The sequence below is a fragment of the Aricia agestis genome, chromosome 15 (assembly GCF_905147365.1).
Source record: "Aricia agestis chromosome 15, ilAriAges1.1, whole genome shotgun sequence".
NCBI classification, from domain to species: domain Eukaryota; kingdom Metazoa; phylum Arthropoda; class Insecta; order Lepidoptera; family Lycaenidae; genus Aricia; species Aricia agestis.
The window spans coordinates 10575223-10587693 of NC_056420.1; the positions used below are offsets into that span (position 1 = coordinate 10575223).

At 36.8% G+C, this 12471-nt stretch overlaps 2 protein-coding genes across 3 annotated transcripts; one reads left to right on the forward strand and one right to left on the reverse strand.

Moving 5' to 3' along the window:
• Positions 1 to 151: 151 nt before the first annotated feature.
• Positions 152 to 2719, forward strand: LOC121734508 (glutathione S-transferase 1-like). Of its 2 annotated transcripts, none has more exons than XM_042125130.1 (6): positions 152 to 255; positions 455 to 646; positions 962 to 1020; positions 1139 to 1289; positions 2077 to 2270; positions 2408 to 2719. In XM_042125130.1, the coding sequence occupies exons 2-6, from the start codon at positions 509 to 511 to the stop codon at positions 2550 to 2552; spliced, it is 687 nt and encodes a 228-aa protein (XP_041981064.1). In that variant the 5' UTR covers positions 152 to 255; positions 455 to 508; the 3' UTR covers positions 2553 to 2719. The 2 variants fall into 2 exon arrangements, with proteins under 2 accessions (XP_041981064.1, XP_041981065.1); XM_042125131.1 differs by having other exon boundaries at positions 482 to 646.
• A 95-nt stretch (positions 2720 to 2814) lies between these two features.
• On the reverse strand, positions 2815 to 12249 carry LOC121734507 (ubiquitin-conjugating enzyme E2 Q2). The gene is made up of 8 exons (XM_042125129.1): positions 11969 to 12249; positions 8737 to 8853; positions 8497 to 8600; positions 6925 to 7057; positions 5751 to 5922; positions 4905 to 5096; positions 4311 to 4538; positions 2815 to 3251 (listed from the first exon to the last, which is right to left on the reverse strand). The coding sequence occupies exons 1-8, from the start codon at positions 12128 to 12130 to the stop codon at positions 3220 to 3222; spliced, it is 1140 nt and encodes a 379-aa protein (XP_041981063.1). The 5' UTR covers positions 12131 to 12249; the 3' UTR covers positions 2815 to 3219.
• Between the last annotated feature and the right edge of the window lie 222 nt (positions 12250 to 12471).

A 12471-nucleotide genomic window follows, 5' to 3' on the forward strand; every position in this document is an offset into this window, starting at 1 on the left:
TATCAGCTGACAGCTTTACGAGCTGTCAAGTTAAAATGACAATTAATCTGGCGTGTTCCTATATTGAACCAGGTAATTAAGTTCAATGGCACGTACGATTTGTAGCGATTTGATTAGTTATTGAGGTGGCAGATAGCACTGGTTCGTACACTGAGACTAGGAAAGGAACGCTAATGTTGGAAATTGTGTTGGAAATAAACAAAACGGATAATGAATTAATCTAGAACATCTAGAAGAAAATAATGCAAATATTAGGTAGATATAGATAATAATAGCATTTTTAAGTAAAAAAATTAAAACCAATTAAAATGAAATTAATGTCAGCTTCAAGTTTGTTGCTACTTGCTTGTAAAGAGTCAAGGAACTTTCCTTGACAAACAAAACTTATGCTAAACTTTGACCCTTCCTTTGATTAAATATTTATTTTTAACTATACCTACATTATTGTTGTCAGTTATCACTAAAACCTCTTCTACCTCAGTATAAGTTCCCAAGTTGGTGTGTAAAAATGCTGACCCTTTACAAAAACGATGCAAGCCCGCCAGCTAGAGCGGTAATGATGGTAGCTGATATTCTTGGTGTTAAATATATTTCGCATACGATTAATCCTTTGCTCAGAGAACAGGATACAGAAGAAATGACAAAGGTAAATTCTATTTAGTTTTAAACTTGCAACTTATTATTTGAAACTTTTTGTAGAATATCATGTAGCAATGTACCATCGAGGAGGTTGATTCCTATGCAATTGACAGACCAACGTTATTAATTGGTCGAATATGTCAATTCAATGTTAATTGTGATCTGTCAGCTGGGTTTGACGTAACGCAACCAAACTACTTAGGTCCCCGATTTGCATAGGAATCAACTTCTCTGATAGTACCTACTAACACAGTTGTTAGAACATGGTTAGAACTATAACCATTATCCTTTTCAATGAATACCCACTGTTTTTTTTTTTCAGATTAATCCAATGAGAACAATACCATATTTAAAGGATGATGGACTTTCTTTAGCCGATAGGTAAATATTTACTTACCTTTAATTATTGGATAGTTCACTTTTCTGTTTGCTTTGAAGATGCTTTTTTTAAATTAAGTATTATTTTTTTTCAATTCATTCCATATTTTATTTCTTTAAGCCATGCTATGATGATATATTTGTTTGAAAAATATGGGACAGAAAAACATAGTCAACTGTATCCAAAAGATAATATCAAAGTGAGAGCAACTATTAATCAAAGATTATTCTTTGACTGTGGCATCTTATTCCCAAGATTAAGGTCTGTTATGGTTTGTATCTTTTTTTGAACCTATAAAAATAAGAAAATGAGAATTCAAGAGATCATAGAGCAACCGTGTTCAATATCTTATAAGCTGTAAAATAATATTATAATAGCTCCCACACCGATTTCATTGAAACCAGGCCAGCTACGCAGGAGTAATTTTATAGTGCCCATCCCACTGGGTTATGAGAGTAAAAGGAATAGAGAGTGCTCTTGTGTACTGCACACACGCAGTACACAAGAGCACTCTCTATTCCTTTTACTCTCATAACCCAGTGGGACGGAAGGCCGACACGACTGGCGAGAGATCAGGCGCAGGCCCGACTGCAGGACAGGCAGGAATCGAAACTACGAATACTTAGGTCCTTATTAATAAACCACTCTTACACTCCTATTTAATACAAAACTTGGCTGACACTCAAGTCCGTCTGAGACTGATTTTGAGACTGGATTTTCTCTATATCAGGATTCAGGGGTCGGCAAGTAGATTTTGGTGGGGTCCGGATACTGTGGGAAAATTTTTGCGAGGTCCAGAAAAAAACAATTGTTGTCCTATGTAGGTTAAAAATTTTTTTAATTAATTTTTTATTTAATAATTATTTTTAATTAATAAAAGTGTATGTATACTTATCTATGTATTAATTGATACTTTGTATAAAATACATTACAATATTGTGCGGTCCGAGATTCAACCTGTCGCAGTCCGCATGCGGACCGCCTACCATGGCTCTGTAATATTATGATATGCTATGGTAAGTCGGATAATCTGGTGTACTAAGTTGGCAACATTTCAGGCCCTTACCTACTCAGGAAGGCTAACAGAACTATCAAAGTCAATGATTCGAAACATAGAAGATGCCTACAGAGTGTTAGAGGCTTACCTCGCTGAGAACTTGTACATGGCTGATAAAGTAATCACACTGGCCGATATAAGCATAATGACTACTATGTCGACTCTAAGCGGTCTACATCCAATCAGCCATGAAAGGTTTGTTATCTGAAATTATTTTTTCTTTTCATTTCTTGTTATTTTTTTATTGTTCTTTAAGATTGGCTAAACACCTTCAAATAGTGTATTATAAAAAGCCTTTAAGAGATAAAATAAAAATGTTAACACTTTAACAGGTATCCTAAACTTGTGAAATGGTATGATAGTATGTCACAACAAGAGTACTGCAAGCGCATCAACGCACCAGGGGCTGCGGATCATGTAGCCGGTTTGAAAGCATTTATGGAGCACAATAAAAATAATGTGAAATCTAAAATTTAAATATTTTGGATTCTGTGATCATCATTACCTCTTAACCTACTTGGTGATAAGTAGGTAAGTTGTTAACTGCATCATGTACAAATATGCTCATTGCTCATTTTGATTCATATTTCTTATGCTGATCATATTTATAAAAATGGGTGTTAAGATTTTATAATGAAATGTAACTACAATAAATAATTCTTTAAAATGGTGTAGTATTTCAACTGAAGACCCTTATCTGTATAATATTGAGGACTGGAGGTTAAGTAAAACAACCAAACATGTTACGAATCACAGGTTTTTTCTTTTATTCCATAACTAAAAAGAAATGCAAAGAACTTTCAACTTTACACTCCAGTAACGTCTAGGGCTACCATATGGATAACTTTATGAGAAATTAATGATTACAAAAAACGTTACAGTAAACATTTTCCTATAAGTCTTGTGTAGTCTTTCGGGACGCCCGTCACACCTCAACATTATTAGCACTTAATTTATCGATTAAAGTACACAAACAATACTCCGACTTGCACACAGTGTCCACAGCATAGACCCCTCTCAAACGAGCTGGGAGATTCACCTCCCGGCCTGTTTCAGTCACTTGTCAAATTTAGAGGATAAATGTTCGTATGGGCGTTACCGACTATGCACGTTTGTCTTACGTTACGGCAAGAGGAAGCAACGATTAGCCATCCTCTTTCGGCGGAGTAAACCATCCTGCGAACAAACAAAATGTGAATTTTCTGGGAATAGTTGTGATTTGATAATGAATTGAAAGTTTATATCAGCCTTTCATGTTTCATGAATGGCTGAAAAAAATATCCGATTTTAGCACTCGTATTAAAATACGAGTAATATATAATATTTTTAAGATATTATATTATGGCAGAATAAAGAGGCTCGATTTTTATGTATCCGCGCGACCGATTGGCCGCTACACTACGAGATCACATGGCGGTGCGGCTTTTTATCTCGTTGTGTAGGGGCCAGACCATTTGGCCGAGCGGGCTTATCTAAATTGAGCCTGATGAATCTACTTTGCTGTAGTGTACACCAGTAAAAGAGTTACAATAGAGCAGGGGTGCCCAAACTGTGCGCCGCGGCGCCCTGGTGCGCCGTGGAAAGGCAAGAGGGGCGCCGTGAGTCGATCCTCCATCATTATCCGAAACCACAAATATTTTAAATAAAATTATAATATTAATTATACAAAGCAGGCAGATGATTAAATTTTTTTTGATTATTGTTTATCTGCTTAACGTAACTATAATAATCATTAAATGTGTTTATTTATGTATATTTTTGTAATAGCTAGGTAAAGAAAATAATGAACAAAATAATGAACTTGTAACTGTGCCGCATGCTGAAAAAGATTGGGAACCCCTGCAATAGAGTATAGACTGTACTCTATTGCAGGGGTTCCCAATCTTATAGAGTATAGAACTATAGACCATTCAGTATTACAAATTGATTCAGATGAATATGATAATATTATGAACTAGCCTGCATTGTTTTTCTTTTTCTAGAAAACCTGTTTAGTGGTACACCAACAACCAACAGTGAAACGCGATTTATAATAATAGAAAAGATATCAGCAGCATATTATGCTACATAGCAGGAGTAGAAGGTATTTCATTATAGACACTCTCCCACTTTGTTTATATTCCATAAGCAAAGTGGGAGACAGCCAAATTGCAACATATTTGACGTCTGGACAAGAAGAGGAAGGACCCATAGTAATAATAACAATTTATTTATAACTTGCTTATTCATACATACCATTCTTCTCATGTATCTGCACGAGGCACTTGAAGCTCTGCTGCGCGCGCGCAAGGCTGTACTGGGCCTGCGAGACCACTTTCGTCGCGCCAAACTGTATGCGCGCTTTGCCCTTGACGAGCGTCGCGGCGATTTGCATGATCACCGCTTCCACTGTGTACGCTGACGACCAACCCTGTTTGGTGAGGAGCTCCATGCATATCGCGCCGCCGACTAGCACGTAACCTCCTGGAAAATTCAAAATACGTAGTACGATTAAAATTTCTAGGTTTTTCCAGGTAGTTTGTTGTGCCGAAGTTTATCGCTACATTTGTATAAATCTATCCTATGTCCTTTTTCAAAGATCTGCATAGTATACTAGGAAATAATGAATGTTAATGTACTTTTATTAAAACGATCTATTTGCCGAAAAAAAATGCTACTTAGAACATCGTGCGCCTTTAATCTAATTATCAAGTGAACTGTTCAATAAAATTGAAGCGTGACAATTGATAGTGACATGGTGCTTGCAATGCCTCATATCAATCTCATAGATTTTCGATTTTCAACTATGTGAAATTATGCAAAATGATGACACCTGACAAATCAACTCACCTGATATGATGGGATAAACTACTCGGACGAAAGGCGGTTCAAACGGGTATGTCTCCTTGAACATGATGTTGAGGAGTATGGAGTCCTTGCCCTCCTTCTCCTTGAGGACGAGCAGGTCGTTGTGTAGGGGGCTGTCGGGGTCGACAGAACGCAGTCTTATGTTCCACTCGTATAGTGAGTCGTTAACTAATTCTGTAAGAGAAAAAGTTAATGATTACTTTGTGAGTAGGAAAGATATAGGAAGTAGGCAGCAGCACATGTCACGAAAATAATTTGGTAACGACAATTGGCGGCACTTTCTTTGTATAACAGAACGTAATGCAACTAAAGGTGGCAACACCGTCGTTGTCCGTAGCGTACTTTGAACGAAAATAAAGAAAGCATTTTTTATTAACAATTTAAAAAATATGTTATTTTTTTTTATATTTATCATACCAAAGTAAAAATCACAAACTATGTGATTGAGTAATATAACTCTGAACCATAAAGTTAATATATCTAACGGAATAGAGCAACAATCTCGAGCTGTCAAACAAAACCAAAATTGGTTTTCATCTGTGTGAAAAATATGTGTACGTATACACTTACACAAGCATGATTGAACATGAATTCTATAAGATTAAATTTTCAACGTGCGGCACGTGCCGACTGGACATCAAAAAAGGGTGCTGCTGTCATATATCACACGTCTCTTTTTACCACGCAGTGTTACTGATAGTGACATCTCTCTTGCTCAGGCCTTTGTTTCTCTATTCCGCTAGGTTTATAAACTTTATGCTCTGAACATAAGAAATAATGTATAGTGCTGATAAATACCAAAATCAATAAACTTTAAATGGACCTCACCTATAGAATACATATTGTTTTTGAAGGAATGCGAGCGGTATATGTCTCTGAGCTCCTTCATGAGGCGGTCTGTGGCCTGTAGGCTGCCGGACACACTGCCCGACAGGTAATCCTGCCTCTGGTTCTGCCGCAGTCGCTCCAACGTCAGTAAATGCTCCGCCTCCATGTCGTCCTGAAGTAACAATAATTTTGTGTTACATTGTCTTTGAAAATAAGAGTTGCCACAAACGAGCTGCAAGGACAGCCACAAACTCCACTACAAGAATATAAGAGTTGCCACAAACGAGCTGCAAGGACAGCCACAAACTCCACTACAAGAGTCCTTACTTATAATATTAAAAATGCGACAGTGTCTACATATATTATATTACCCCTACACGCCTAAACCGCTGAATAGATTTAGATGAAATTTGGTATACTTTGAGGGAGGGTAAAGGACAAAGGATAGTTTCTGTTGATGAAAAATGTACGGTTTCCATTCTACTTTTCTGGGATTTAAAGTTTCTGCATATCAAATTTCATCTCAATAGGTTAAGCCATTTAAGCGTGAAGACTAACAGATGGACAGACAGACAAACACACTTGATATTATAATATTAGTAAGGATTATTAATATTAGGATAATTAATAATTATTATAGATTAGTAATATTAGGATGGTTGTAGAGATAGAAGTAGTGCACCTTATTGCCAGGGCTCGGAACCGGTATTTTTTTAAACAGGTTAAAACACTCTTTAACCAGGTTTTTGGATAAGTGTTCATTCGGAGCAAAATAGAGATGCGAGCGGTATTGCTTCTGAAATTAACCTGGTTAATTTCTCGCGGAAAGTAACTAGTGCAGTGATATCTTCTATCCCTTTCTAGTGCACCATCTACTACCCAATAGGCCATAACTTGTTTATGTGTGGGCAATGGGTGATGGTCGTGGTGTGTGTGAGTGGGTGGGGCGAACATAACCGCGAACGGTTCTAACCGGTATTTTGAGCAGTGAGCAATTTCATTTTGCTCTTAGAACAAAACCAGAAATAATTTCGGTCCGTTCAGAGCGGAATCGAAATAAAAACGCTCTTTTGGAAATGTATGGCGTTTCTAACGAACAGGATCGCGAAGATTAAGCTGGTTTCCGAGCCCTGCCTATACAGTATACATTTATAGTAGGTCGTAAGTAGTGTACCTTATTGCTGCGCGCCGCGTCATCCACCATCTCCAGTGGGAGGTCGTCCTCGCCCTCAGATTCGTCGTCCTCAGCCGCCATCTCCTCGTCCTCCTCTGTGCCAGACTCAGCGCCGTTTGTCACAATCGGTACCCTGAAATTTAGGTTAAATATTGGTTAAAACTATGTTGAAGAGCGTCCGTGGCCGTTATACTTCAAACAGACATTACTTAACTTTCAAACAAATTAATGACTGATTGATTGGGTACCACCCTAAACCCCTACAGATTTAGATCAGCTGTACTCAACCCAGTTTGGGTTGCGGCCCGCGACTCCAAAACCCACACGAGTTTGTGGCCCGTAATGTATAAAAAAAGGTTGAGTACCACTGTTTAGATTCACAAATCAGTTTGTAAGATGGTGCTGCAGGGCAACATCTATCGGGTCCACTAGTTACTTATATATTATAATACTTTAGCACTTTTGTATAAAAAGTGAAAATGTTCCATCATTTTCATCTTGGATTCCATGGATGATGAAAAATTACTAGGCATAGATTGAACTACATATTATAGTAATATTGTTCTTGGTTTTACCTTCGTATTAGCTGTTGCCTGTTATTATCAGTGTTAGGTTAGCATTTCGATGCTGATAAGGTTGTTTATAAACATTACAATGTGAAATCCTATGATGGAAATATGAGTAGTGTAAATGCGCCGCCATATTCTTTTAAGGAGTGAGCACACTGAGACGGGCCGTGCCGGGGCTCATCGCAAAAATCCGCCTCCATACAATTTGTATGGAAGCGCAAATCCGCTGCGCCCCGACACACTGTGCGATACGCGCATCCGCATCCATACAAATTGTATGCAGGCGGATTTTTGCGATGAGCCCCGGCACGCTGAGCCCCAGCACGGCCCGTCTCAGTATGCTCACTCCTTTACTCATACTCTGCGCGCGAATTCCGAAGAATTTTATACAAACCTTTGGGTGTGCAATATTACTTGTGTTGTGAGTTTCTTTTTTTTATCATAGTCTAGAGATTATTATTGTTTCTTACGCGGTACTTTAAGAATACTCCACTCATTGCGATTGTTGCATATGCACATAATAATATGCACAGATAACAGACTATCAAAGGAAATTCATAATTCATAGGGGCGGGCTATCATAAATTGGTCGCGTTATTTCATAACCCAGCTGCCAGATCACGACTAACCTTATTGTGCGACTAACATTAAATTGACATAACCCGACCAAATGACGTAGGTCGGCCATCTGCCTATAAATCAACTTCTATGATAGTACAATAATATGGTGCTGCCAATAAGATGCTACCATCGAATCACGATGTACCAATAGCGAGGACGGTGCGCGCGCATTCACTGCAGTTTAAAAGTCGAATACCGCGTATTTTTCACCCATTTTTACAACATTACACATCAACATTTTCTAGGGAGATTGGCTATTGTTGGTGTGTGCATATCTTTCAGAATTTTCATAAGCCACCAACCACCAACAAATCTGCTCTTAGTTTGAGGACTGATTGCAAGATCTAGCAATTAACAAAAAATCTCTTTCTGATGATCTTACCTATGCTGGGGTGGTGCTGGATGGACGGGTAATGATAACGAGTCGAGATCTGGAGGCTCAGGGACACCATGTAATTTGCACAGCTCCCTCAATAATATGCCGACCTGAAAATACAAAATTTATAAATTAATTTAGGGGGGGCGTGTCCTAGGATGGCGGCAGTGTGTGTACATAGGGGCGGCAAAATTAAAGTGGCATATACTCATAAAAAACATAAATCTGGCCCTGCCAAGTTAATACCTGATTTATAACATGATTGTCTCTGCCCTGTGTGTTACTGAGTATCTGCACAGCGTTTGTCACGATGGAGTCCTCACTGTCCGCAAACCACACTGGAGGAGTGGTCGGGTATGTCTCCTAGAACAAAACATATTATTAGATATTTAAAAAAAAAAAGCCAAAGTGTGTCTGTCTGTCGCCCAAACCGCTGAACCTCTCAGAGATACTGTGAGCCCCGAGAAAGGACATAGGATACTTTTTATCTTGGGAAAATATTTGCTTATTGAAAATATTTGTTTTATTTATTTTTGTAATGAGTATGGTAAAACAAATTAAATAATTATTTTTTTAATTTATTCTGTATAGATTGTAGCTGACTACCAGTTGAGATGTGGTGATATTATGGCCATAATGAAAATCTACATATTATAATATTACCCCCTTACTAATAAACATTGTATAAGCTTTGAATAGTTATACAGTGTTTTGTTCCTGTAACACAAGTGACATTTTTAATTGGATTGAAGAAGACAAAACACTGTATAACTATTCAAAGCTTATACAGCGTTTATTAGTAAGGGGGATAATGTTTAATTAAATTATTATTTCCAGTCTTCTAATACCAGTTATAAAACTAAATGTTTGAAACTGTATTCCAACAAGAATCCTTCACTAACTCGTAGCAACTTCGAGTCCTTTGTTAGTGAATAGGTCAGCTTCGAAACAAAAAATGTTTAACACACACTTCAGACTTGACCTCTTTCAGCTAACAACATCTTGTATGTGAAAGGATATTTGCTTCTAGGACAGTGTTTTTAAACCTTTCAAAAACATTAAGGAAACTAAGGGCCAGAGTCACCACTTCCTGATAAGTGATGAATAGGCTATCCACCAGTTAAGTTGACAGATCAAGTATGGACAATCTGAAAAAAAGTTGTGAATAGCCTATTCAGCACTTTATCAAAAAGTGGTGAAACAGGCCCTTAATTTACTATCCTAAGTTCCAGTTAACATAAAAAATTAAGGTAAAATATCTGTGAATAGAATGTAATAATTGTAAATGAACTTTAAAAAAAAAATGTTTTTATATTTTTATATGCCTATAATGAAATATGTCTCATTTTTATGTTTACCTTATGACTATCTAAAAATGATGTATTCTTAAAAACATAAACAAACATTATTGCTACAGTACTTTGTCCTTGTCTGATGCTCTAGAATAGTGGTGTGACAGAACAGGCAAAACATTCAAGTTATATTTTTAACTAGCTGACCCAACAGACGTCTGTCTTAACGATAATTATTTAATTCAATTGGTATAATTAAGAAAAAAATAGATTACAATTAGTATCTCCATGCCAAATTTCATCAAAATAGATTGAATAGTTTAGGCAAAAATCATAAAAGTTTATTGTGCGGGAACCGTACATTGTCTAGAACGAAAAGTATCCCTTGTCCTTTCCCGAGACTCAAAGTATCTCCATACCAAAATTCATCAAAATCGATTGAATAGTTTACGCGCAAATCATAAAAGTATATTGTGCAGTAACCATACATTTTTCCAGGATAAAATGTATCCGGGACTCAAAGTATCTCGAGCCGTTTATGCGTGATGTCGTGACCAAGGGATATTTGGATTCATTTTTATTTATATAGATATAGGAATTAATGTATGAGGATCTCCATAACATAGAAGGTAAACTCAATATAAAACAACAAATGTTATCTTTTTTGAGCTTCTTGTATTTTATATACTGTGACTTGCGAGTATTTAATATGACTAACATACAGTCATCTCCTTAAGGTGACAAATTGAAATACAGTTCTTAGAAATACTGATAGGCTAATATACTTTTGTTTTGAAACCATTGCACAAAATACTATTGATACCTCATGTTATGATGCAATTTTAAATAAGATATCCAAGACAATAGCAATTGATTGTGAAATATTTGAACTTACAAATATACATTTATTTTGAAATTTTCTATTACATGTGAATGAGGTAAATGAAGTAAATTTTCATCATAGATTTTGATAAATCTTTAACCCTCTGAAATTTAGAGGGTTCATTACTTTAAGTCTAAGGGCCTGTTTCACCACTTTCTGATAAGTGCCAAAAAGGCTACCCACCACTTAACTTGACAGATTGGATAGCCTGTCAAAAAAGTTGTGGATAGCCTATATGGCAGTTTATTAGGAAGTGGTGAAACAAGCCCTAAATAATGTACAACCACTAGATAGTGTTAATGTTTTGTAAAACTAACATTTTAGTTTGTATTCTCAACCAGATTCTTTAAAAATATTTTTGTAGTTTTAGGAAGTGTGAAATAAAATACTGGTTTGTGTTTTAATGAACATTTAAGCCCGGGCGCGCACTAGCGGCCAAACCGCAGCGGCCAGATCGCGACGGCCATCGAGATAGATACCTTGTTATGAAATTGCCATAGACCACACGCACCTGGCCGCACGGTGGCCAGCAGCCACACCATACTTTCGATGGCTGCTTCTGCCTGGCCGCTAGTGCGCACCAGGCCTTATTCACATTATGTTGCCTACAACTTTGTTGGATGGAAATTTGATTTTTACACAGAAACTGTACTTTTTTGGAAATAAAATCATTGAATTCTAACATATTCCATCTCAATTGGTTCTGCAAGAAGAGATAACAGACAGGCAGACTTTATAGACAGGAAAATAATGCTAAATAATATTTGTCAACTGTGAACTTGTTTACAACAGTAGACTACAATAGTTCACATGTAAGTATAAGTAACTAATCAGGTACATGCTACACTTGAATGGGTATGACATGTCGTACTGTAAGCAATTGTTACTCGAGAATGACAAAACCAGTGATGCACAATAGACGAAATCGTAAAAAAGCAGGTAGACAGCATGACTAAACCTTTGTCCCAAAAACCGTATTTACCGTTACCCAAATATCGATCTTACGCTTTCGACTATATTTACTTGTCAAAAACCAAAACGATAGTGTTGATCAATAACACATTTAGAATGAGTTTAGGCATTCAAGATAAATAAATTCGGAAGGCACCTCTTCCAAATGGAAAACCAATCCTGTATTTCCTGAAAAATAACAAAATAACTTCCGTGTACCTTTGTTGACAGCCCTGCCCTCGTAAACAGGAGTCTTTGTCCAGGCTAGCGATAATCAATAAACGCCAACATACAATTTATAGTCGCACAAACTCCGCGAAACTTTATCATGCTAATAAATATAGGCACTTACGGTGATATTCGCATGTATTTCATATTTCTTTCCATTTTTGCCAACGAATCTGCAGGTCAGTTCGTCGACACTAGCTGACATTATCTGAAATCGCTCATGGCTTTTAGGAAACACTTGTTCTAACGTCTTAATTTCTAACTTAAGAGTATTTAAGCAAGCCATTAGTGCATAAGGACACTAATTTTAAACTAAATAACTACGTTTCACTTTTGAATACATATGAAATAACTCGACGTTCACTCCACACCAAGCAAAATGGCGGAACGCAATCACGGAAGGAACCTATTGACGATAGAGGGCGCATTAGAAAAACTTGATTATTGACGTGCACGCACAATTTATCACAATGCAAATAAAGTACTCTGTGGCATGATTCAACGTCAGAATTTTTTTATGAAATCAATAAATGTTTGATAATAAATTGTGGAGCATGTTTTTTGACGGAGTTACTTTTCCTTAGTTTTTATTATTCGTAGATTGTAATCCAAAGATCTTTAATCATA